General features: G+C 46.5%; 2 protein-coding genes across 2 annotated transcripts in view; both read left to right on the top strand.

Annotated features, from left to right (window-relative positions):
* The first annotated feature begins 2,163 nt into the window (after nt 1–2,163).
* LOC127188612 (NADH dehydrogenase [ubiquinone] 1 alpha subcomplex subunit 1-like) lies at nt 2,164–2,376 on the top strand. The gene has a single exon (XM_051145036.1). The coding sequence runs from the start codon at nt 2,164–2,166 to the stop codon at nt 2,374–2,376; it is 213 nt and encodes a 70-aa protein (XP_051000993.1).
* Nucleotides 2,377–4,837: 2,461 nt separating this feature from the next.
* Nucleotides 4,838–27,413, top strand: part of Tgm5 (transglutaminase 5) — a 36,932-nt gene continuing 14,356 nt past the window's right edge. The window contains exons 1-6 of the mRNA XM_051145034.1: nt 4,838–5,034; nt 13,547–13,741; nt 14,266–14,511; nt 16,013–16,131; nt 19,376–19,504; nt 20,078–20,255. Coding sequence (XP_051000991.1) covers nt 5,025–5,034; nt 13,547–13,741; nt 14,266–14,511; nt 16,013–16,131; nt 19,376–19,504; nt 20,078–20,255 — 877 coding nt within the window. The 5' untranslated portion in view covers nt 4,838–5,024. The remainder of the gene's footprint in view (nt 5,035–13,546; nt 13,742–14,265; nt 14,512–16,012; nt 16,132–19,375; nt 19,505–20,077; nt 20,256–27,413) is intronic.

Below are 27,413 nucleotides of genomic sequence, written 5' to 3'. Positions count from 1 at the left end.
ATTTTTATTATAAATATGAGGGAGAGAGGAGGTAGAGGGAAGAGAGTCCAGGCTGCACATGGCTGGCAGACGAAACTGGACCATGAGAGGAAAGAGAGGGAGAACAACAGAGGAGCAGCCAACAAGACACTGACGTGGACCAAGAGGCCAAGACGGCCAAGTTATATAGAGATCAGGCTCGGGGAGGGGGCTCAGCCTCTGGGAGGGAGAGGTTTAGGGTCAGGGGTGGGGTGAGGAGTACTGGGAGGAGTCACAGGTACTCAGTGAGAGTTGTCCCAGGCTTCTTTGAGACCTAACAATAATGATTTATCCAGAATTAAAATCGCTTTAGAGACCCTATGTCTAAAACAAAAACAAAAACAAAACAAAACAAAACTATAAAGTATTGTTATTTGTGCCTGAGTGTGCGTTTGTACACTTGGGTGCAGTGCCCATGTAGGTCAGAAGAGAGCATCAGATCCCCTGGAACTGAAGTTACAGGAGTTCTGAGTTGCCCTGTAGATGCTGGGAATCAAGCTCCGGTCTTTTTTTGCAAGAGCAGCTGGTACTCTTACCCACCGGGCCATCTCTCCCTGCACAAACTCCGTGGGCCTCATATATGGACTGTACCTTTGGCTCTTTTCCCAGTGTGGCCACATGGAATGTGTCCCCGCCACCCCCTTCACTAGTGTTCGTTTAATTGGCCTGTTGAGGACAGGTGGCCAAGTCTGCCTTGTTAGAGATGGCAGGGCCCAGCTTCTGACCCTACCGATTCTGGTAACAGTCTGGAAAGGGCCAGAGGCCTGGGCAGCAGTACTCACCCTGCTTAGCCACCATGCCTCTCCAGACCTGCTCACCTTGGCTGCACCTACCTTCCCGCTGCACCCACCTTCCCGCCTGCACCCACACAATGAACCATTGCACCCTCTGCCCATTCCCATCTCTGCAGTGGGTGTAAGGTATCGATCCTTTGTTCATGCCCAGACCATCTTTTAGTTTATCCACTCCTACCAAGCAACTCACATGAACTGGACACTTGGCTGTGTTTTAGACTCTATACTGAACAGTTACTAAGCCCTGGAGTTGTGCTACACTCAAAAGCCAGCCTTGTAGTTCTCTGCAAGGGGTTTTGGAGAAACAAATGTCTTTAAGTCTTTTTTTTTTTTTTTTTTTTTTTTTTTTTGAGACAGGGTCTCTCTGTGTAGCCTTGGCTGTCCTAGACTCACTTTGTAGACCAGGCTGGCCTCAACTCGAACTCACAATGATCCTTCTGCCTCTGCCTCCCGAGTGCTGGGATTAAAGGCATGTGCCACCATGCCCCAGCCCCATGAAATCATGATTTCTTCATCTGTTATATATAAGACAAACAAGAACTCCTAATTCACAGGGGACTGAGGGACGGTTCAGCAGTTACGAGCACTTGCTATTATTTCAGAGGACCCAGGGTCAGTTCTCAGCACCTACATGGTGGCTCACAGCCCGCTGTAACTCCAGATCCAGGCTTTCTGAAACTCTCTCCTGGCCTGCATAGACACTTCATACATGTGGTATACACACACACACACACACACACCCCACCACCACCACCACCACACACCACCACCACCACACAGGCAAAACATTCATGGTCTACATAGCAAGGACTATGTAGGGTCAGCAAAGGCTATATAGTGCAACCTCGTTTTTTGAGACAGGGTTTCTCTGTGTAGACTTGGCTGTCCTGGACTCACTCTGTAGACCAAGCTGGTCTCGAACTCACAGCGATCCACCTGCCTCTGCCTCCCAGAGTGCTGGGATTACAGGGGGTGTTGTTACTGAGGCCGGCTGTGATTTGACCCCTGGCCCTGGTGGGGCGGACTTGTGAGCACACAGAGGAAGAGGATGCAGGCTACCCTTATGAGACCTAATAGACTGTGATCAGACGGCGGGGGGGGGGGGGAGGAGGCACCCCCCATTTTTAGAGATCTAGGGGAGGGGAATAGGGCAGAAGAGAGGAGGGAGGGAGGGTGGGAACAGGAAGATTCGAGTAAGGGGATAATAATGGGGATGTAATGTGAATTTAAACAAAAAAACCTCCTAGAACCTTCCGGGGCACCGCCCCTCCCGCGTGCTACCGGAAGGGAGGTGAAACCGGGTCACCTCTGAGGAGCCGTTACAGTTTGGCGTTTGAGTTACGGTGCGGAGATGTGGTTTGAGATTCTTCCTGGCCTTGCCATCATGAGCGTGTGTTTGCTCATTCCCGGCGTGTCCACTGCGTACATCCACAAGCTCACCAACGGGAACAAGGAAAAAAGAGTTTGCCGACTTCGGTACCATTGGTATTTGATGGAGCGAGATAGACGCGTCTCTGGAGTTAATCGCTACCATGTGTCCAGGGGCCTGGAGAACATTGACTAAGGAAACATTTCCCTGGCTGATGAAAAAAAGTTAACTCAGCTGTGGTCGTCCGTTCCTGCTAGAAGGCTGTATAGCTTATTATATACTATGGGCACGTTATGTGATACTTAATAAAAGGTTAAACAGAAGAAAGAAAACGGATTCATAGACATGTTGCGAGACTAAAAGGGCTAATTCACACAAGAATTTAAAGCAATATCGAGCACGAAAAAATAACTGCCGATTGTACTAGTGGTAGTACCACTATTATCTACAGTCATAATTAATCACTGGCAATGGTGTTAATTATGATATGGAGAGATGTTTTGGATATGGAGAGAGGTGAGCAGGGAAGTAAGCCCCTGACTTTTGGTAGAGACTGTTGAGAGGTTTGGACTTCACTCATTGTTGGATCCTCAGCAGAGCGTCAATTTGTTTGAATTGGTCCTTCAGAACTATCAGTGGTGAGAAACAAAGGCCATGAGTTTGAGAAGGAGCAGTTGGGACTGAGGTATAGTATATGGGAAAGGTTGGAGGGAGGAAACAATATAATTTTAAAAGTATTGAAAAATCAGTAATGAATTTGGAGAAAGTAGGTCAGGAAGCTGGGTAGATGCTGTTATCTAGACAGCTGGTGTTTCAGTAAAGCAGAGCTGAGGGACACAGGAAGAGCCAGTTTTAGGTGCTCACTGGGGGTTGAACTGGACTGATGAGCTAAAGGGAGGTAAGAAGAGAAGTGGTCCTGGTGTTTCCTTCATCGCCTGCATGCAGTGTCCTCGCTCACCAAGACTGGAAATGCAGGAGGAAAGGCAGGGGAAAGGAGCCACACGGGCACACTGGGTGTGAAGTGTCAAAAGTTGGCAAAGAAGAGGGTTTGCAGGCCACAGTTCCGGGGATCACCTAAGTCGTGAGGGGGTGACTGGAGTGAGAATAGGCAAAGCACTGGGACACGCCTGGAAAGCACCAACATGGGAGCGAAGGGAGACTGTGACTGGGTCTGAGAAAGGGAGAGAGAGAGAGAGAGACAGAGAGAGACAGAGAGAGACAGAAGAGAAGAGGAGAGGAGAGGGAGTAACAGAGGAAGCGAGAAAGGAGAGAGAGTAACAGAGAAAGAAAGGAAGAGAGGGAGAGAGGAGAGGAACAAAGAGAGGAAGAGAGAAGAGAGAGAGGAAGAAGAAGAAGAAGAAGAGAAAGAGAGAGAGCAGGGAATGTTTTAATGGAGAGAAAAGCCTGTGTACTCAGAACTGTAAAAGGTTCCTCGAGATGAGAGCTGGAAAGGGCTCCTGCCTTCAGAGGGAGTAGCTGTCAGGGAGCCCGGGATGGACAGTAGACAGGATGAAGGTGAAGGGCAAGCGGGAGCAAAGCAGCACACAGAGGATTGAGCAGATGGGCCTGGGAGGAAAGGCAGGAGCGGCAGGGTCAGTGAGTTGAGGGAGGTGGAGGACTAAGTAGGTGCAGATGTATTAGTGAATTGGGGCTACAGGGCTGCCACAGGGTGTTCGCTTAGCATGCTTGAGGCCCTGGGTTCAAACTCCAGCATGGCAACAGACCAATAACCTCAGAGAACTGTGTTTGTGGCTCTGTACACATAAAAGCTGAGAATTGAAAACAAGAGTGAAGATGACACTGATGGATCGGTCTCTCTCAGCAGGAAGGCAGAGTGGGTGGGTATCCCACCTACTCCTCACACAGGATCCTTCTCCAGTCTTCTCCTTTAGTGACTTGCTCCTTAATACAATACATCAATACAATACATCAATCCCCCACCCTACCCCCACTCCCTGCCTGGAGAGCCTTGGGTATTGCTAGGCAATTGCTCTACCAGGTCCATCTTGTCTTTTTCTTTCATTTAAAACTTTTTTTCTTTAGTTTCATGTGTATGTACAAGTGCTTGCATGAACATCTGTGTACCATGTGCATGCCTGGTTCCTGTAGAGAGCCAGAAGAGGGCATCAGCTCCCCCTGGAACTGACATTAAGGACAGTTGTGAGCCCCCCATATAGATGTTTGGACTCATACTCAGGTCCTCTGGAAGAACAGCCCGTGCTCTTAACCTCTGGGCCATCTCTCCAGCCCCGCCTCTGCTAATTTTATTTGAGATGCACGGTAAGCCTGGAAGGTCTCACTTGAGAGAGTGCAACTGCGGGGGGGTGGGGGGGGAGTTCGAGGAAAAGTCCGATCAAGGACAGTCCAGAGTAGGTTCTGTTTGTACTTAAACCCCAGAAAGAGAGGGATCAAGTGCAAGGGCTTGCTGAGGCTCTCTTTGTTGTGAGCAACAGTCCTAGGACCCTGACACACCTTCCTGCAGAAACACAGTCCCCTCCACCCCATGGAGGCCCCATGCATTCACTAGTTCCTACTGGCTCCCTTACCATAGCCCTGTTGCCCAAGAGCTATCAAAGGCCCAATAGCAAAAGGCCCCGATGGTTCCACAGACTCCACACCTCCTCTCAGCTAAGCAACGCTGCCAAGAAAACCCAGAGGGCAGGTGAGAAAACCAGTTGTGATCTGCCCTGTCGGTGGTGGCAGTGCAGCAGCTAGCCCCACCTCCAGTGTCTCTTGGAGCCTCGTCATGGAAGGGGAAACAGACACTCTAGGCTCAGTTTCCTAAAGCTCCGATTCATCAAGCTGTCTTCAGGGAAGCAGCCAAGGAGCCAGAAGCAGCCACTATGGCCCAAGGTAGGGAAGCCCCATGGGGTGGCTAGAAAGTGGGGACAATGAGTGGCCAGACACAGCAAGGGCGACTAAGCGACAGGTACAGAGCTTATTTAGGAAGGGAGCCAAGAACCCTAAGGACTCACCGGTCCCCTGAGAACCAGGAGGCAGGGTGGAGGGTAAGCCTCGCTGCATGCTACCATGGCTGCCTCCACAGTAGGGTGGCACAGGCGTTGGGATTCCTGTCCTCTGACACCAGCTGACTTTTTCACACTGGCCAGCTCACTCCTCTAGTCCCTGCCTCTTCTGTCAGGGTTTGGACCATCGTCTTGAATCTTCCTTACGGTGTTAGCGTTCTCTGGATCTTCATGTCGCCTCTTTTCCCTTAACTTCAGAAGTCTTCCCACCATCCTTTGTCTCCATCATCCTCTCTTCTCTAGATGAAGAGCCGCTCTGAAGATGAAAAGCCTGTGAGCGTAATTCCTGAAGCCGTGTATACGGGGCGGGGCTTTTAGCTCTACAAAGGTTACATCTTCACCTTTATTCACTGCGCATAGTAATAAATATTTTACTATCTCCTTAATTTCCATGTCAAATGTGTACAATTTTTAATTACAAAGGAAATGCGTGAGGATCTAATTGGAATATAATAAACAGTAACTGCAGATAAAGTTCTAAGAGCCTCAACTTCACCATGAATAATCATTGTTTCCAGTCTTTGGTCAATTGGATCAACAAGTGTTGTAAATCGAGAATTATCATGCTATAAATATAAACAATATTTTTTCCACTAACAGCATGCCTTGTAGTGTGGCAGTGCCCATGTCATGCCAGTAGCATGTACAGACCTATCTCAATATTTTCCATTTTGTATGGTATTCTACAATGTATGATTTGTTCATCTCATCTTCTTCTAGTGGATGCTTAGATAATTCCCATTGTTTTAGACAGACAAACAATCTTATAGTCATCATTCTTTTGCATGCTTCTGGGTACTCATGAAGAAGTATCTCTCTCTACGACAGAGACTGAGATCACTAACTTTGTGATTTCCTACCATCTTGTTATTTCCTTGTTATTTTCTTCACTCTCTCCTCACTTCAAGAAGAAAACTCTAAATTGAAAATGAACATCCTACTTGAATATAGATAAACAAAATATGGTACAGCAAAATAATGGAATCGTATTTGTTTGTGAAAAAGAAAGCTAAGCACGGTGTTTGGGTGCACAAGCATCCATGTGTCATAGGTGGAGTTGACTTGGCTTGTAGTGTCTCTGGAGGACAGTGAAGCACTTCCTGTCAGGCAGGTGTTGCCCCACATGTTGGGTGGACTCAGTCACGCACAGACCTGAGCCAATTAGTGCTCTCTGCCCAGTCAACTGGTCTCCTAAGGGATGAATTCCTTTTTTATTATTATTAGGAAAAAGTCAAGTTCTTCCCCCAAGAGGCAAGGTTGGAATATTTTTTCTGAACATGCCATCAATGAACAACAGCTGTTGGCAATGAAAGATCTCCTAACTTGAGTCACAAATCTAATCTGGGTTTAACATGAGACAAAGCCCTCTATTTTTTTTTTTTTTGGAAGCCTGTTTTTTTTGTTTGTTTGTTTTTTTTGTTTTTTTTTTTTAAATCCCCGGCAACCCCAAGTGTGGATGGCATGATACAAGGTTGTGGTAAAGATAAAAAAGTAGACAGGACCCAGCTAACCTGCTGAGAGAAACTAAAACTTGAAACAAATGCAAGTGGTTTTACATAAGATAGGGAAGTCTTCAAATAACAAAATGCCCGTGAACCTATATGTGCTGACTATTAGTCTTATGTTTCTTTGATGATGATAATGAACAACTAGTTAATTAAAACATGTATGTTAACAATAAGCAAAATAACCTAGAATGTTTAGAAGATTAGGCTGGATGTGGTGGCACATGCCTATAATCCTAGCAGCTGGGGAGGCTGAGACAGGATGTAAATTCCAGGCTAGCCTGGTGGGTTTTAGGCTAACCTGTGTAACTGTGATCCTGTGTGAGGGTGGTCCTGACTCTTTAAAACAAAAGATAGCCACTAATATTTGTTATGATTCTTTTATATAGTTGATTTGAGTCTCATTTGTTTCTAACGGCCTTATTGAAACATAATAAAGTCCATACATTTGAAGCATACAGTTAAGGGTGCTCATATAGTCCTGAAAGTGCCACTAGTCTCAAAACATTATCATCATCTCAGGAAGAAGCAGCCAGAGCCTGGTGTGGCTCTGCACTTCAGTCCCAGCACTCAGGAGGCAGAGGCAGGAGGATCTCTGTGAGTTTGAAGACAGTTTGGTTTACAGAGTGAGTTCCAAGTCAGGGCTGTATAGCTATGTAGAGAGGGCCTGTTGAAAAAGGAGGAGGAGGAGGAGGAGGGAAGGAGGAGGAGGAGGGAGGAGGAGGAGGAGGAGGAGGAGGAGGAGGAGGAGGCATTCAGGTCCCTAATCTACTTTCAATCTCTGCCTATTCTGGACATTTCATAGAAATGGCATCATACAAGATGTGCCCCCTTGCATCTGACTCCTTTCAATAGCCATAATGTTTTCAAGGCCTATCCATGTTGTAATGTGTTCCATATTCTCTTTTCATCAGCTGGTAGATATTTGTGCTGTTTGAACTTTTCATCTACATTTGTATAATGTTGCTATCAGCATCCATGGGTAGGCTTGGTGTGGGTGTATGTGTTGACTGTTTGGTGGTATACAATAAGGAGTTGGATCACATGATAAGTTTGTGTTCAACCTTCTGAGGAGCTGCTAGTGTTTTCCAAAGTGTTGTACCATTTTGTAAACCCACCAGCAAGGTATGAGTGTCCCATAGCACTGCATCCTACCAATACTTGCTAGTGTGGCTTCTTATCATAGCATCCTCATGGGTGTGAAGTAACAGTTCATGTGCATTTACCTAACGACCTAAGCAACCTTCCATGTGCTTGCCGTCTTTTTCCTTTCTTGTTTAGAGAAAGGTCTATTCAGATCAGTTACCCATAATGAGCATGTAGGGGTCATGGGACAATCTTGTGGAGTTGGGTTTTGCCTTCTATCACGTGGGTCCCAGTGACTGATCCTAGGTTGTTAGGCTTATGCTTTATGTACTGAACCGTCTCACTAGCTCCAGATACCCAGTTTTCATTTGGGCTCCTTATTTCTGTGTGGTAGGATTCATTTATCCATCCATCCATCCATCCGTCCGTCCGTCCATCCATCCATCCATCCGTCCATCCATTTGGTTACAAATCCCTTATTAGCTATATGATTTACAGATACATCCTCAAATTTTGTGGATTATATTTTCATATTCTTTATTATGTCATTGAAGCAAAAAATGTTATTAATGTCTATGAGGTCCAATTTACCTGGGTTTTCTCGAGTCTGCGTCTCCTGTCATATCGAAGGGACCATTGCCTAGTTCAAGGTGAGGAAGATGGACCTGTTTTCTTCTGCGTTTTATAGTTTTAGCTCTCATGTTCAGATCTTTGATCCATTGAGTTAATTTTTGCATATTATGTAAAGTAGGCAACCAATTTCATTCTTTTTTATTAACTTTTTAGTGTTTATTTATTTTATATGTATTAGTGTTTTGCCTGCACATTTGTATGTGAACCACATGGATGCCTGGTGCCCATAGAAGTCAGAAGGCATTAGATCCCCCTGGACCTGGAGTTACAGGCTGTTATGAGCTGCCATGTGGGTCTTGGGAACTGAACCTGGGTCCTCCGCAAGAGCAGCCTGAGCCAGCCCTGACACTTCATTTTTTACATTGTATATCCATTTATTTCAGGACCATTTTTTGAAGTTAATTTTATATATTCAAGGGTTGGCAACTAATTTGCTTCATTATTTCTTCTTCTTCTTCTTCTTCTTCTTCTTCTTCTTCTTCTTCTTCTTCTTCTTCTTCTTCTTCTTCTTTCCCTCCTCCTCCTTCTCCTCCTCCTTCTATTTTTAATCAAAGCCAAGACAAACTAGGTAGGTCTCTGTTCTTCTTAGCTCACATCTAGTGTTGTTACATCCCTCTCAAGTTCATGGCCTCTTCTTACACTATTACACTATACAAAACCTACTGAGTGAATTTGGTATTGCCCCATATACACCATGCGATCTTTTTTCTAAGACTCTCAGCCCAGCCCACTGATGTGTGTCTGTGCTAATGCCACCCCAAATTGCCTTGATTACTAACTTCACAGGAAAACTTAAAGTGAAATACAAGCCCTCTGCTTTAAGATTGCCTTAGTGATGGACACGGTGAATTCCGGTAATTCCCAACACACTGTAGGCTGAGGCAGGAGACTACCATGATTTCTAGACTACATAGCAAGATACTACGTTACCCTCCCCTCAAAGAAGAAATTTTAAAAATTGCTTTGCCTATTGTGGATCCTTATTTTCTTCCCAATTAATTTTATGATCCATTTGTCAATTTCTACAATTTCTGGCAGTTGAACTTAAATTTTTTTTTTCAGTTTTTCAAGACAGGGTTTCTCTGTGTAGCCTTGGCTGTCCTGGAATCACTTTGTAGATCAGGCTGGCCTCGAACTCAGAGAGATCTGTCTGTTTCTGCCTCCCAAGTGCTGGGATTAATGGCATGTGCCACCACGCCCAGCTTGGTCAGTGTTTTATCACAGTAACAGAAAACAAACTAGAACATTCCCTCACTACTTAGCCAAATCCTCCCTGTACCCCAAGACCTACCTTCCTCATGAAACCTGCCCTAACTGGCCTACCCCTCTTCCCATTTTGCACTGCTCTGCTGCACTGAAGCGTTGACACTGACCAGCTAGTGCACGTGTCATGGACATACTCATTTTCATCAGTACATCTTTCCTGAGGGCCTACTCTTCCCAGCTGCAGCATAAGGAGCTTAGATGTTCTTTGTTGTTTCTTTCTTCCTACCTTTCTTTTTTTCTTTCTTTCTTTAAAATTGATTTGTACTTTATGTGTGTCGGTGTTTTGCCCGCATGCATGTATGTGTGAGGGCACCAGATTCTCTGAAACTGGAGTTCCAGACAGTTGTAAGCTGTCATGTGGGTGTTGGGACTTGAACCCAGGTCCTCTGGAAGATGAGCCAGTGCTCTTAAAGGCTGAGCCATCTCTCCAGCCCCTTTTTTGTTACTTCTTGTTGTGTCTTCTTCTACAGCCCAGGCTGGCTGCAAACTCTTGCTCCTCCTTGCTCAGTCCCTGGAGTTCTGGGATGGTAGGTATGTGCCACCACACCCAGTTCTTAGTTGCTTTTTTGTCTGCTTTCCAGCACCAGGTGTAAGCTGAGAAGGGCAGAAACCTACCTGATTTATCTTGGCTGTGCTTTAATTAAAAAAACAATGAACCAAGTCATTTGGCAAAGTCCAACACCCTTCCATGTTAAAAAATATTCAACGAACTAAGGAGGGAGGCTATCTATAAAAATCTACAGCTAGTCATATTTAATAGTAAACCCTGGACGCTTCCTGTTATGATAAAAAACAAAATAAGAAGGTGTGTGCTCTTGCCTGCCAGGCCATTAGGCAAGGAAAAGAGATTAAAGACATTCAGACAGGAAATAAGAAAAGTCCTCTCCCTTCGCACATGATGTAAGCATAATAATAGTCTCAAATTAGAATTAACAACTACTGAAAGACTTCAGGACGGATGCAATAGCAATATGCAAATTCATCTGCATTTTCATACATTCACACTGAATGATCTGAGAAAAAGGCAAAAGTAATTTCCACTTAGAGTAGCAAAAGACTGAAATAATTACTAACAGGCTCACAACGGAATGCAAAACGTTTACTACAAAATATCGTTTAAATAAATTGCCTTAAATAATGGAAAAATATTCCTTGTCCGTGGGTTAGAAGATAGTATCATTCAAATGACAGTAGACAACAGTATTATTTTACTAATAGTTGACTCTAGATTCAACACAACACCTATCAAAAACCCAACAGCCCACCCCATTGACACACCTGCAGTGCAACCCCTACACCCAAGCCCCAGAAAAAAATCATGAAAGGGAGGAAAGAGTATAAGAGCTATAGAACCAGGGTGTCTGCTGCTAGATCCTGTCCTGTGGCTGCAAGAGGGGACCTGCACCCATAAAATCTGAACATTCAGTTGCCTAAGTGAGACCTAATCAGTGAACAGCAGTTGACATGACAGTGTGGATGAGAGAAATTTCACAAGGTTCTACCTTGAGATGAGGATTTTCAGGCAGTCCGTCCGTGCCTGGAGAGAGAGAGAGAGAGAGAGAGAGAGAGAGAGAGAGAGAGAGGGAGAGAGAATATAAATTTTTTACAGGGACAAGGTCCCTGATTGCTTAGCCAAGCCAAGCCTAAGTTGTCAACCTAAAACACCAATATATATAGTTGTATATAAAAGCAACACTAAATGAACCCAAAAGGTTTTGTACATATGTTTATTGTGCATGGCAGTAACAAAGAAAAGGAGATCATGTGTTTGAGAGGGCGGGGGACATGGGAGGAGTTGGTGGGGAATAAAATTTTCAAAAAATTTTAATAAAAAATTTTAAGCACACTGGATGAGGTGCTCACACCTGTAATCCCGGCACTTGGGGAGGCAGAAGCAGGCAGATCTCTGTGAGTTCGAGGCCAGCCTGATCTACAAAGTGATTCCTCAATTAAGATCCCCTCTTCTGACAAAGATAGAGCAAAGATTGAGGGAATGGCCAACCAAAGGCTGGTACTTGAGACCCATCCCATGGGAGAGAACCAACCCCTGACACTATTAATAATGCTCTGTTATGCTTGTAGACAGAAACCTAGGATAACTGTCCTCTGAGAGGCTTCACCAGCAGCTGATGGAAACAGATGCAGAGACCCACAGCCAAATATTAGACAGAGCTCGGGGAGTCCTATGGATGAGTTGGGGAATGATTGAGGGAGCAGGAGGGGTCAAGGACTCCACAAGAAGACTCACAGTGTCAACCAACCTGGGCCCATGGGAGCTCACAGAGACTGAACCACCAAGCAAAGAGCACGCATGGACTGGTCCTAGGGCCCCTGCGCATATGCAGCAGATGTGCAGCTTGATCTTCATGTGTATCCCCCAACAACTGGATCTGGGAGCCCTCTCTGACCCTGAGGCCTCCCTTTGGATCCTGTTCCCCTAACTGGGCTGCCTTGTCTGGACTCAGTGGGAGAGGATGTACCTAATCCTGCATTGATGATGTGCTAAATGGGTTGGTACCCATGGGGGACCTCCTCCTTCTCTGAGGAAAAAGAGAGAGGGGAGAGTGAGGGGAGGGGTTGGGGAGTACTGGAAGGAGAAGAGGAGGGCTGCAATCAGGATGTTAAGTAAATAAATAAATAAATAAATAGAGGGGAAAAAGTCCCTCTTCCAAGTATGTCTAGGTTTGTGTCAAGCTGACAATACTAACTATGACAGGGGGTGTTCTGAATCGAGGCTATAGCAGCAACAAAATGTGCAGACCGTCTGCCTGGAGGAAAAGACTGGTGCTATAGGGTGATGAGAACCGAGAATGCAATCAGAACTTGCTGCTGGATATGGATGGCCAGGTGTTGGGTAACAAGGGTTCTATGTACGGCAGACTGGAGAGTGTCTTACAACGTCTAAAGCAAATGAGGTAGATGGTGCGATCAAACTGTCCTAAGGGAAGGTGGATGGTGTGCTGAGGAAGGTGGTGGGGAGAGATGCTTGAGGCAGGCAAACAAACTCTCAGGGCCTACTAAAGTCACCAAGGGTGGGATGAGAAGAGCAGAAAGCCACGGGCACTTAGAAAGGGGCCTTAGGGAAAGTGTAAAGGAAGGACTGAGAGAAAGGACTTGGTTACATATGGATTGACATAAGCTGAGGAGATGGGCAAGCCCACTGTAATTTAGGTGTTGTAAACCACCCTCCGGTGACTGGGGATGGTGTCAAGACCACGGGTCAAATAAGATATCATCAGATACAGCCCTCTGGGAGAGGCACACTAGAGAGCAAGGTGTTTAGTCTGTGTTTGTTTGTTTGTTTGTTTGTTTGTTTTTAGCAGAAGATCCTGACTTTAAAAATGTGGGTATCCAGGACGCTGGACACATGGCATTGGTGGTGGGGAGAGCCAGCAAATTGCTAAAAGTGGGGCAGCTGTGCTAGGGGCAGGCCACCCAGAAGCTGCTCCCAGGTTTGGGTTGGTACAAAGACAAGAGAGATTGTTAGCTATGCCAGGAAGTGGGATCAGGCTGTATCCAAAGGCACATTGGGCATCAAACCTGGGAAGATCTACAAACTAAGTTAGTCAGAAAAACCATGTAGCTGCAGAAATGTGCAGGAAAGGAGTTGTTAGAAGGTAGAGGAAGAAGGGAAGGGAGAAAGGAGGAAGAGGAAGGAAAGTGGAATGTGCGTGTGTGGCATCTCACATGATCGGTAAAGTAGACCTGTGAGGATAGTGTTTTAGACTCCATTCTACCAACATGGAAATTCAAGGGCAATTGGGAATTTACTTCCTTGAGTTTGCACAACTGGTAAGTGGTGAACAACACTGAGCTAGGATTGATAACCCTGCTTTTTGTCTGTCCCAGGCTGCCCCATCCCAGGGTTAGAGGTAGCCCTCACAGACCTCCAGAGCTCCCGGAACAACGTGCAGCACCACACACAGGAGATCAGTTTTGACCGCCTTGTCGTCCGCAGGGGCCAGGCCTTCGGCATCACCCTGTACTTTAAGAACCGCGGCTTCCAGCTAGGAATGGACAGCATCATCTTTGTGGCTGAGACTGGTGAGGAACTGGCCCACAGGGTGTGTGTGTGTGTGTGTGTGTGTGTGTGTGTGTGTATATACGTGTGGTGTGTGTGTATATATGTATGGCATGTGTATAGGGTGTGTATACATGTTTGGGGTGTATGTGTATGGTGTATATGTGTAGATGTGGGTTGTGTGTATGGGGAGGTATGTATGTATGTGTGTGTGTGTGTGAAGTGGAAAGCGTGTATGGTATATGTGTGTGGTATGTATGTGTGGCATGTGTGTGTATATATATATATGTGAAGTGGAGCATGTGTGTGTGAGAGAGAGCGAGAAATAGAGTATGTGTGTGGTACATATGTGTGAAGTGGGCATGTGTGTATAAAATGGAGTATATGTGTGGTGTATGTATCTGTGTGTGGTACATAGGCATGTACGTATGCATGCATGTATGCATGTGTGCTGTGGAGCATGTGTGTGTGAGTGCATGCTTATTGAGCAGGATCTTCAAGGAATGGAAGATCACCATAAAGAGTCTTAGCTATTCTCCCCTCCTAGGACCCTTGCCAGACCTGGCCAAAGGGACTCGGGCAGTGTTTGGCCTCACAGGCAGAAGTGGCCCAAGCCCCTGGATTGCTTCCCTGGAGGCCAACAGGGACACCTCCCTGGAAGTGAGCCTGTGTGCCCCTCCCATGGCAGCTGTTGGTCGATACCTACTGAAAGTTCGAATCGACTCCTACCAGGGCTCAGTCACCGCCTACCAGCTGGGGGAATTCATCCTGCTCTTCAATCCCTGGTGCCCAGGTGAGGCCGGTACCCACGTGAGCTCCCTGACATCTGTCTCTCAGTCAGTGCAACCAGAGAGCCAAGCTCAAAGGTTTCCAACCCCTGATCCTTGGTGCCCCCCTAAGCCTCTCACCCCCTTGAATTCAGTTCCTAACCCTCCCAAACCAGTGCAACCAGAGAGCCAAGCTCAAAGGTTTCCGACCCCTGATCCTTGGTGCCCCCCTAAGCCTCTCACCCCCTTGAATTCAGTTCCTAACCCTCCCAAACCAGTGCAACCAGAGAGCCAAGCTCAAAGGTTTCCGACCCCTGATCCTTGGTGCCCCCCTAAGCCTCTCACCCCCTTGAATTCAGTTCCTAACCCTCCCAAACCAGGCTGGGAGGGCATGATGTTTATTTACTACTTATTGTGTTTGGACTTAAATAGAAACTATTGATAAGTTTAACCACCATTAGCATCTAACTTCATTATCCATTTTTTAAGTTAATTTGGACTCCTTTTTGTTTTTGAGACAAGGTCTCTCTGTGTAGCCTGGGCTGTCTGTCCTAGAACTCATTCTGTAGACCAGGCTGGCCTCGAACTCACAGAAATCCACCTGCCTCTGGCCCCCAAGTGCTGGGATTAAAGGCGTGCAACACCACTGCTTGGCTAGACTTTTCACTTAAAAAGTAATAAATGCATACTATTTTGAAGATTTGTGGAAAGAAAGGAATAATAATAGTGAAAGAATGGGAGAAAAAGAAAAGGGAGAAAAGAGAAGAAAGGAGAAAATGAAGGTGAGGGAGGGGGAAGGAAGGGAGGGGAGGGGAGAGGAAGGACTATACGGATTCAGACCTGCCAGTCTCCAAGATCCATTTTCCCAGTGGAAGTCTTATTACTGTTCTGTGTAGCCTTATAGAACTATCTTAGGCTTAAATATGCGCACATTTGTACATATCTGTATGTTGTCGACTCTATGACAAATACCCAAGTGTAATTAAACATACATGCCAGTCTCCAATTGGCGTTTCTCTTTGAAATACTCACCTGTGCCAGCACACGGGAGGCTGAAGCAAGAGGATCACTGTGAGTTTGAGGCCAGCCAGGACCACACACACACACACACACTTTTGGCCTCTAACACAGGGCTTCAGACTTGAACGTGGCAATACAGGGTGTGCCTGAGTGGTGGGAGGACCACATGCATGGCCTCTCTCCTGAACTCGTACCCATGTCCTAGAGAAAACATTGGCACAGAGCCAGGTCGATCAACAGCAGCCACATCACCGGGCCAGGGTTGTTTGGCTGGGAAGCCCCACCCTACAGTTCAGAGATGTTCGTGACCTCAATCATGAACCCATGACTGTTTGCTACACTGGTCCAAATCCTGGATAGAACCCACCACAGCACAGATTCCTTCTTGTACTAGTTTCTCTCAGAACGACCCCAGGCGCCCTGTCCAGAGAGCAGACTCTATGGGACAGTGGGGATAGCAACGGACAAGATGACTTCTGCTTTGTGTCCTCTCGCTTTGCTTCCCAGCGGACACAGTGTACTTGGAGAGTGAGCCCCAGAGGCAGGAGTATGTTGTGAACGATTATGGCTTCATCTACCAAGGGAGCAAGAGTTGGATCCGCCCATGCCCCTGGAACTATGGGCAGGTGAGTCCCAGACCACGTAAGTCCCAACCTCACAGGGAAAGGGGAGCCAGAACAGGGCAAACTGCTTATGCTATCTAGAGAACATGCAACATGTGAGAAGCATCTCAGGTTGCTATGGAAGCAGCCACAGGAAGGAGGAGAGAGTGCTCTTTGCTGGTCCCATCTACTTGAATAGGATTTAATGGAAAGGGCAGCTATGTCTGACTGAGGAGTAGGCGGGACAAAATCATACTGGAAATGAGTGCCCCTGACATTTTGTGCTTTAAACTGAGTTTGTAGTGGGGTCTCAGCTCTTTCTCACTTTATCCTGACAACCTCTGCTGCTGGAACTTGATATAAAATCTCTCTCTCTCTCTCTCTCTCTCTCTCTCTCTCTCTCTCTCTCTCTCACACACACACACACACACACACACACACACTCTCTCACACACACACTCTCACACACACACACACATACATACACACCACACATACATATACATATACATCGTACCATATATACATATACATGCACAACACACACACACACACACACACACACACACACACACACACACAGCATATATGTGTCCTTGAACATCTCTACCAGAAACGAGGCTGATGAACAATGATTATCTTTTGTGACTCTGTGCCAGTGCCTTTTTATTTGTTTGCTGGTTTTGACAATAGACATTTTTCATTATAATCAATACATAATTGTTTAAAAAGGAAGGAAGGAAGGAAGAAAAGTTTGCAAAGGTGGGTGTGATGGTGCACGCCTGTAAAATCAGCAATTGAGAAGCCAAGGCAAAACAGACGGCTGGTGATGTCCCTCAGTTGGTAGAGTACTTACTTGGCATGCAAAAAACCCTGGGATTGATCCCCAGAACCACACAAACAGGGTGTTGTTGTAATCTCAGAAATCAGGAAATAGAGGCAGGAGAATCAGAAACTCAAGGTCATCCTCGGCTTCACAGCCTAGGCCACAGGAGATCCTACCTGGAAACCAAAACCAGGCAACTAAAAGCAAGGACAAAACCAAAAAAACAAAACAACAACAACAACAAACCCTTGCAAAGAAACATTATAAAAATGGACACCTAGAACATGAAGGTTGTCATAAGCACAGCTACCAGCTTGTCTCCTCTTCACTTTATTTTCTACACGCAGTCTGATGACTTTGTACGCAAAATATCTAAACTCATTTCAGTGCTTGGCAACTTTCGTCTGTCTCAAAACCTGCCTCCCATTTGAAGCTTAGCCCCCACAGGTGCTCCAGGGAGTCTGAGATCAGGGAGGGAAGAAGTTGCTCTCTGCTGAGCCCCAGTTCTAGCAGCACTGAGGGAGGGGAGATCAGCCTTTGGCCACTGAGAAGAGGTGACAGCCAGGACAATTGGAAGGTCTTCATGCAGCCCTGGATCACTTGGATAAAGGATCCTCACCAGCTCTTGCCCAAATAGAACTCCAAATAGAACACATGACTGTTAGGTTCACTCACAGCCAAGGTAGCTGCAGCCCAGGAAAGATGCATCAGTCTCCACTGGTCCCAACTCCTCATCAATGAGAAGCAGAAGTGAGGGGTTTCTGGTTTGGGAGCTCTGGCTTTCTCCCTTTCTGTTTTTCTTCTTCAGTGAGCATATCCGGAACAATCTGCTCAGTGCTAGGAGGCAGCTGAGTGTCAGAGACGTGGAAAGAAAAGCAGCACTGTCCCCAAGGGGTACACCAACCATGGGACTGTGAGACTGAGGGACAGAGCCAGAGTGTGCTGGGAACCAAGAAGAAGGCTCCTGGTTTGGCGACAGATCCTGAGGAAGCTTCCTGGGAGAGAAGATGCCATGCTTGAGCTCAGTCAGTCAAGGGAAGGCCACAGGCAGGCATGTGCAAGGCCAGAAGAAGGGTTTCATCTTGGCAGAGATCACAAGGAATTTGGGGTAGCTGAAGCAAAAATGCCAGGGGTGGGAGCTTGCTGAAGTAAAGAGGATGGAGAAGGGGAAGGGAGTCCTATTGTGTGACATTATTGTTGGGGATATATGAATAAACATCTACTCACTCCAGATAGGGAACCCATGACAGACCAAAGCAGAGCTATCACCAAAGTCTTAACTTAGCAAACCAAAGTATCACCAAAATTCCTCCTGTGCACAGGCGACAGCTCACAAACTCTGGAAACCTGATTACCTGCAGGCCGATGGACAGGTTGGAGAGTGTCTGAGCCTTTTCCAGGCTGTTTGGCTAATAGGTCTGTTTCTAGGCAACTCAGCTGGCCTGAGCGTGTCTATCACTTACTGCTTATATAGGCTTGGGGAGGGAGGGACCTAGTGAACCTTGTCAGTTTCAGGGACTTCCTGAGGCCTTTGAGTTGTTTATTTCTTGGGCTTCACTCCAAGGTCAAATGTTTCACCTCCGCTTTAACATATTGTGTCATGATGAGCTTTCCTCTACAATGAGAAGTTTAAAGTTTTAATCTCAGAGGAAACTGCTACACAACAGGGCCATATCTGACAGGGACTTGAAGGACACCTCAAGGAAGCTTTGTAAACTAGAAAAGTGACTTCCCTAAGGAAGGTAGGTAGGGAAGTCTATTTCTACTTGTTGGCCACTGTTCCATGAGAATAAGGACATCCGGTGGTAATCATTTGACAAAGATATGTGGAGTCCTACTATGTGCCAAGCTCCATGCCAAGTCCGGAGCCAAGTGTTATAAAGAGAATTTGGATTGACAAAGCATACACTCAGGCAGGACAGATAAAGCCTCAACTACATTGTATAACTAAGTTTGACAATCAGAGGGAGCATACCCATGGGGGACAGTGTTCCAGAGCTCACATGTGATTGGTCAGTCCAGAGCTCCCGAGCTGTGAGTGCCAAGGCAGGTTGGTTCTTGCCCTTCATTCAATATGCCTCCAATGATAAGTTCGGCCATTACATAAGTGTGGAAGAACAGAGAATGTGGCTTTAATAAGAGCATCTTCGGGGCCCCAAGGATGTGGAGATGGAGGGGGAAGATGTAGAAACAGACTTTCCAATGAGGTAAAGGCAGTAGCAACAGTCTCCTCAAATGAATGGTGAGACATTTGGTTGTGATGCCACAGCCCTGAAACCATGGACCTTTCTAGGAGGCAGTTTTGTTTGACAACTGCCTCGCAAGTGGGTTTTATTCTACAGACACACTCCTTTGGGGGTGCTGTGTGGTACAGGTTGTATATTTCTTTATCTGTCCAACACAGCAAGCGTGTGGTGTCTCTCTTCTCTCCGTTCCCTGCAGTTTGAAGAGAACATCATAGACATCTGCTTGGAGCTGCTGGAGAAGAGTCTGAACTTCCAGGTTGACCCATCCACAGACTGTGCCCTGCGGGGAAGCCCTGTCTACACCAGCAGAGTTGTGTGCGCCATGGTGAGGTTCCTGGTATGCCCTGCCCAGGGAGGAAGTAAGCTGTGTCAGGGGACCCCTGCCTCGTCACAGCTGTGACCTGCAGAAGGAGAACGAGTCAAAAGACAGTGACCTCCTGAGAACAAAACCATCTTGAATGAGACTGACAACTGACTGGGGGAAAGAGTTATCTCTACTGAGCCCCCGAAATAGCTGGTGGGGGCATTGCCTCTATTAATTCCAAAATTATATGTTTCTGTGGGCAGGGGTGGGGGTGGGTGGGAGCTGAATGTCTGAGAATTAGCTTGTTGCTCCTAGATTTCCTTGGTTCAAATGTTCTTTTTTTTTTAACTGCTGAGAGCCAAGCATCTGCTTTATAGAAAATTGAAATATAGTAATGATTTGATACATGCGTAAGTCAAAATAGCTCGCCTCCCACCTTCACCTCTCCCCAGAAGGTCTAGAAGGTCCCAGGTAAAATGAGGTCAAAGGTCTCCTCTGTATCTCAGGCTGGTGGTCCTCCCCATCGGCAGCCGCCACACCACTTCCTGTGGAGGGAGCAGCGGCCTCTAACGCGTCTGCCTGGCTTCCCTTTAGATAAACAGCAATGATGACAATGGAGTGCTCAATGGCAACTGGAGTGAGAATTACATGGACGGTGTCAACCCCGCAGAGTGGACCGGCAGCGTGGCCATTCTAAAGCAGTGGCACGCCACCGGCTGCCAACCGGTGCGCTACGGGCAATGCTGGGTCTTTGCTGCTGTCATGTGCACAGGTAGGAGGTGAGAGGGGCCCCAGGGGAAGCTGGGGCAACCATGGAAGAGCCCTTGGAACCATTTTTATCTCCATTCTCACAGTTCCCACTGAGGGACATTTGGAAGGCAGCTGTTTCCCGCCAACATATCTTCTCACTGACCTCACCAGTTTGGACATATTCAGACAGTGGTTCTGAAATAGAATTCACACACATCAAGACTCATCCCCCTGCCCTCTGAGCTCATGCAACCTAACAGAATGTTCCCTCAAGTGTGAACGGTCCAGGTCCAATGCTAACATAATTAGATAGCGCTGACACTGAACTATGCTGTATCGGGCTTGATGAAGATACCCACACAGAAGGGAAATGAACACCTGACCTAGGGCTGGAACAGCAAGGCAACCCAAAGAGAATGACCTTGACTTTGGAGCTGCCACAGGCTCAGAGGGAACTAGGGCTCTGATGAGGGTCAGGGAGTTGGAGGGCGGGGGAGAAATGGACGGTCAATAGCGACTAAAGATTGCGTCAACAGGAGAGAAGCTAAAAGAATAACTGTGCAGAAGGAAGGTCGAAGGGCATTGGTTCGTATGTGGCAGGAGGGCAAAGTAGAAATAGACGGGAAAGACATTTTAAAAGTCACATGCTGGAGGTGGTGAGGGGTAGGCCTCCTGCCCGCCTTACGCAGGCCCCCTTTCCTGTTCATAGTGGCCGCCCTCACTCTTGCACTTTCATCCTCTTGTTATGAGTGCTCATGTCCCTAAGTGGCTCTCAGTCAGTCAGTTATCATTCCTGCTAGCTAGGAAGAGGGGGTCAAGTCAGTTGTTTTCATTCACAGGACTCTAGTAGGATCCAGGGGTGGGAGGCGGGGGATGGGGGGGGGGGCCCGGCAGAGCTGCAGTAACGTGGTGTTTATTGAAGGTTTAGACCTTCTGAGCAGAAATTCCCAGTGACAGGCGTGTGTGGCAGGCCAGATTCCAAACAGCATGTGAAGGCCAGAGAGGCTGCTGAACGAGCTGCATCAGGCCTCAGGCCGAGGGCGTGGTGAGGAGATCTCTGTGGACATTGACAGAGCGTGACAGTGTCTTTAGAGCAGGCCGCTGCTGTTGCTGCAAGCCCTTAGCTAGCACCTGCTGCTGCCACACATCTTGAGTTGGATGCCTTGATGGCCCAGTGATAAGACGTAAATATTTCGACAGCTTTGATGTCAAACAATAAGGAGATTAGGGTGGCGTGGGGGAGGGGATCTGAATCATCCAGAAGGCAGGAAACCCGGAAGGGTGACTCAAAACTCAAAGCCCAGCACTCAGGATGGAGCAGGAGGATCATTGTGCATTCAAAACTCAGCCTGGGCTGTATAAGGAGTTCTACGCCAGTGTGGACCACAGACAGAGTGAGCTTCACACACACACACACACACACACACACACACACACACACACACACACTGGAAGGGTAGAATGGATCTTGTGAAAGGTAAACGGGGGAACCTTCCAGCGTGGAAAAACTGAGCATGTGTGTGTAGAGGAGGGAGCTGGATGTGGGAGTGGCCATCAAGAGCGGGTGATGAAAGAGGTGGAGACAGTGGATGGAGGTTATGCAACAGCAGCAGAGCAATTAAAATGTTTATGGGAATCGTGGCCCTTCACTGACCTTGCAAACAAAGAGTTAGGTAACGAGCAAACGTGGCCCACTCCAGCTATAGCCCAAACAGCTTTCCCACAAAGGGCCACCATGCCGTGTGCTAGTAAATATATTAGTGAGGAAAGCTTGTCTGTTCCTTCAGCAACACGCAGTGCCGCCCATCTGGGCTAGGTGCCATGTTCCAACTACACTTGGATACAAAGATGGAAAAGACCCAGACACTCTGGTTCCTCGCCAAAGTGAAAGATAAGGTTTAGCCAACGTAATGATGCCAACACACCTTAAACAGTTATATCATTATTATAGCTGCTATGTGATGATGGGCATTTCCTTTGTGCCAGGTGCTGTGTTAAAACCGTGGTAAAGAAAGTAATAGTGAAGCATGTGAGCACCAGAGGGAGACTCCTTGGGGTGTCTGCGGTCCCTTTATCGATAGAGAGCTCATTCCAAGAACCCCCCCAAAATGCCTGAAACTCTGCTAGTACCGATGCCTATTTAGATATACTGTGTGTTCTCTTACAAATATATACCTATGATAAAGTTTAGTTTATTAATTAGGCATAGCAAGAAATTAGTGACAATAACTAAAATAACTCAGATAGTTAAAGCAGTACACTATAGTAAAATTGCCAGCACTATTTCACTCTTGTACTTTGGGCAATTATTAAATAAGACAAGGGCTATGTGAACCTAGCACTGCAATAGCACAGCAGGTGGTCTGATACCTTAGCAGGATCCTCAGTGACTAACAGGCAGGTAGTGTGTGTAGCATGGACACTCTGGGCAGAGGGATGATTCATGTTGTGGGCAAGACAGCTGAGATCTCCTCATGCTGCTCAGAGCAACACAGGATTTAAAACCAAAGAAATGTTTACTAATATTTTTGTTCTGTGACTGACTGGGGGTAACTAAAACTGCATATATGTTGATTCATGAGCATAAATTCTAACAGTGCTATCAACTCGGTGAGTAGCTGCAGGCAAGTCACTTGTGTCTCAGCTTACTAAGATATGTGGTGAGGAAATTAATGGTACCTGAGGGCTAGGCTTATTCTCCATAGATGGTATTTTATACTATTTTAGAAATTGATTGATAAAACATTATCTAAGAAATTAGGCAAATTATCATATGAGAGGCCCAGAAAAGCTTTATGCTTCATCCATTGCATCTATTCTTTCCACTGACTGGTGCTATTTATTTTATCCATTTTAATTTTTATTTGTATATATTTGATGTGCACTGCGAATCGTGTCCTTAACTGCATTCACTTTCCTTACCCATCCTGTCCTCCTTCTCTGCTGTTCCTTTCCTCTTCTCCAATCATCACCGTTCTGTTTTCTTGTTGTGTGCTTGAATGTGTGTGTGTGTGTGTGTGCATGAAAACATCTGTGTTAAGCTCCACATATAAGAGAAAGCATACAATATTTGCCTTTATGGGGCTATTTTATTTCCAACTCTGTCCATCTGCCCCCAAAGTGACAATTTCTTTATCTGCCAAGAGTTATTAAAAGAACTGTAGCCCAGGCTGTCTTGGAACTTGCTATGTATACCAGGCTGGCCTAGAACTTAAGGAGACATGCTTGTCTCTGCCTCTCACAAGCTGGGATTAAATGTGTGCTCCACCATGCCGGGCCTAAATTACAGTCTTAAACTGGTGGTGTAGCTCCTAACTTGATTGACAATACAACCAAAAAGAGTGGACTCTCCCCTCTACAGCCCTCCTTTTTTTTTTTTTTTTTTTTGACTGCCGAAAATAATGACTTTAATTGCCTGTAGGAAAATTATAAAAGGAAGCTGTGTTCAACAAAGGTATTAACAGTTTCTTTGTGCAGGGAGTTTTCTTTGGCACTCATTTGTAGGTGGTTACTTGGTAATTAGAGAGACATTTCTGGCCCACCCTTCTGAGCTCAGGGCCAGCCCCAGAGAGCTGCAGGGCATCAGGCTCTTCCTCTTTATGGCTTGTAGTTTAGAAGAGATGGAGCCGTCAGCCCTTGAGTGAGGTCTGAGAAGTAGCCTAGATGCCTTGCACTATAGGAGGGGACCAGAGACAGTGGGGTTCTAATGCCTGAAAGCACTCCCCAGAAGCCAAATGGCTATGTGGTTCCATACACAGGGCATGCCTAGAACAGGCAGGAGCAGACAAAAAATGCTCACCCATGGTTGCTCACAGCAGAGGAGCACAGAGTACCGGGGAATGCCTGCTAGTGGGTAGACGGGCTTTGTTCTGCACTGTCATTGTTGCTTTTGAGACTCCCCCTGTATCTCAGGGATTCCTCACACCCCTCCTCCTCTCCCTTCACCCTCCCAAGTGCTGGGATAACATGCTTGCCATCATGCCTAGCGTCAGCAGGCTTCCACTCTGAAGTGATGATGAAAATGTCCTCGAATTAAATAATCTGAATTGTTGCGCAATGTGTCCAGATAGCACAAACTAGTGAACTGTACATTTGACAAAGGCAAACTGTAGGATATGAGTTATGCCTTAAGAAAGTTGCTTGAGGAAAATCCAGGCATCCTGGAAATAGGGTTGCCCTGTTTTTTCCCACACCCATCTGAGCTTAAGGCAGGTGGAGTAGCAGCGGCACGGACCGAAGGACACTAATATGTAGCTGGTCTGTGGGGCTTATCCCTTCCTATATAGGATGGAGCTCTCAGCCTTGGGAGTCACGGTGAGCATTACTAGGCAGGAGCTGATGTGACAGATGTGGGCTGGGGATTGGGTCCTCCCTTCTTCAACCACAGCAACCGCACTTACCCATCTCTCATTGGTTGGATTCCACCTTGGGAAGACTTGCAGTAGAGGCTTCTGTTTAAAGCTTTTGAACCCCTCCCATCTGGATGCCTTTTAAATATGCATTCTAACTTAACTGTGTAGTGGTCTCCACAAAGTATACCATCATTATTTCAAAACAACCCCTGTTCTCACTCCTCCCACTGAGCTCCTAGTCTGCAAGAGGGAGCCCCAAGGGCCAGGAGCTTCATCTCTCCCCCACTTTTCTTTGGATCACGGTCGAAACTTATTACACAGTGTCCTGGCTGGAACACGTATCTACCAATATTTTCCATTGATTTCCGAGCATAGAGATTGTATGGAATGTACCCTCATAGGGCTGTTGGTCAACACGTGACAGCTTTTTGGAAAGCTGTGTGGCACATAGTTTTACACTGCAGTAGCGGTCATAACTGGGATACTGTTTTCATCTTTGCGTCTTGGGCTCCAGCGGTTTGGCAGGGACTTGTTTAAAGATCTCTCCATCCGTCTCCTAAACTTCAGCTCTGTGTATCTTTCCCATCACACTTCTCCCCCCACCCCTTATTTTCATCCTCTCTTTCTTGAGATATTTAGGGTTGCAATTGATAACATTCCTGTTAAACTTATTTTTTTTTTTTTTTTTTTTTTTTACAACTGTGTTTGTTTCTCTCTCTCTTTTGTTTTGTTTGTTTGGTTTGGTTTTTGGTTTTTTGAAACAGGGTCTCTCTGTGTAGCCTTGGCTGTCCTGGACTTGCTTTGTAGACCAGGCTGGCCATGAACTCACAGAGATCTGCCTGCCCCTGCTCACGAGGGCTGGGGCTAAAGGAACGCGCCTCCACACCCCACCTTAGTTTCTCTCTTAACCCAGCTATCATACAAATAATTGAGACAGCTGGGTGTGGTGGCACATACCTATAATCACAGCAATTGGGAGGCAGAAGCAGGAAGATCTCTGTGAGTTTGAGGCCAGTCTGGTCCATAAAGCATGTCTAGGGCAGCCAAGGCTACACAGAGAAACCCTTTCTCCAAAAAACTAAAACTAAAACTATAATGATAATAATAATAATAATTATAATGCTTTTATATTTGTTTATAAGGCTTTACTACACAATCTTGAGAAGTTTAAGTCTTCTTAACCCCCTATGCTATCCTGACTCCATCTTTGCCAAAATCCCCAAGTCATTTGCTTTTCAGTTCTTTCCATGATCCAGCTGCACCTCTCTGCCTGTGACTGAATCCCCCTGCTGAATCTTCTACTTCCTCTTCTACTCCTCCCATGGCTGGCAGGAAGTCCAGCCCTATATGCTTCCCTGCTCAGTGATTGGCTGTAAGCTGCTTTATTGGCATATAAGGAGACAATTGGGGAGCAGAGTTTATACAACAGTGAGAACAAGGCTTACAACCAGATATGGGGGGAATACAGACATCAGCATTAGAATTACATAATAACCTTATGCCAACACATTACTTACTTTACAGTATTGTCATAATTAGGCTGCTTCCAGCCTCTCTTTTAAAAAACCATCAGTTACTTTTCTCCTTTTATCCAATAACTCATTTGCTCTGAGTCCCTAACCACAAAACATTTTAATATGTTTGCTATATAGCACCGTAGTAGGAAATGTTCTCACAAAAACATTTTTTAAAGATTTATTTATTACTTATACAGTGTTCTTGCATGTACACCTGCACACCAGAAGGGGACACCACCCCAAAGAGACCGATTGTGGGGAGTTCCTCAATCACCAATCATGGGGCCCAGACAACCGCACTTATGCCAGGATATGAAGTCCACCCACCCTCACCACATTAAACCTGTCTTTTTAAATCCCATCAGAAAAGCAGACAAGAATCTCACTGCACGCCACCCCCCTATTATGCTTTCCCCACCTCTGGCCACCCCACAGCCTCTGTCTTCCTCCCCAGCACAGCAGAGTGGCAGAACAGTGATCTTTAGCCTGGCAGCAGTGGGGGGCACCTGACTTGGTGGAGTCAGGGAACAGAATTCAGGAAGGGGAGACAGGCAGAAAATGGGGACTACAGGACCTGTCCCAAGCACCCTGTGACGCTGCAGCTATGGAACACCTCACAGTTAGCCACACAGCCACCCAATTAAGATGGTCAGTCTATTGTACCTCTTGCTAGAGGTCATCAGGCTAAATGGCCAGCTGGGACTCTAACCATCGGCTCAGTGAGTCAGTACCTGTACCTCCACTCCCCAAAAGTGTGTCTCCCAGGTGCTTCATACTCTAACCCTTAAGCTCAGAGGGCAGGGGTTAGCAGACTCTGTGCAAAGCTGGCTACTGAATCCACCTCAAGGGACTTGGGGCTGGGGCTTCTACAATTCCTAGGGGGACAGAAAAGCCTTGGGATTTGTTATGGGCAGGACCAAGCATGCCATGTCAGGCATAGGAGCATTGAAGTGCTTGTCCACTCCAGCACGAGGCCAGCATGACCCCAGGGAAGGCCACCATTGATGTCCTCATGTTTCATGTTGATATCTTACCCCACTCCTCCACCCCTACCCACAGGCTTTAATAAGAAACAGCTACCTTCACTTCTCTGAACTGTAATCTTATCCCTGGAGCTCTGTGAGGCCACTAGAGGTACTTGGGCCCCTCCCTCTCTGTCTTATGGCCTGGAAGCTACTTGGAGGATGCATCTCAGTTGGGATGGTCTGATATTTTTTTCTAATGATTGAGTTAAACAGTTGCCTTCAAGGTAGGAAGATCAAAAAGGCAGCATAGCATGTATTTTTAAATCTGCTTTATTGGGTCCCTTAT

Source organism: Acomys russatus, chromosome 4 (assembly GCF_903995435.1).
Source record: "Acomys russatus chromosome 4, mAcoRus1.1, whole genome shotgun sequence".
Lineage (NCBI taxonomy): Eukaryota > Metazoa > Chordata > Mammalia > Rodentia > Muridae > Acomys > Acomys russatus.
Note: the sequence above shows the minus strand (reverse complement) of the source record. Positions and strands in the feature narration are given on the sequence as shown.

What these genes read in the sequence shown, in the direction of transcription:
- LOC127188612 (XM_051145036.1), top strand. Translation starts at nt 2,164, where the DNA reads ATGTGGTTTGAGATTCTTCCTGGCCTTGCCATCATGAGCGTGTGTTTG.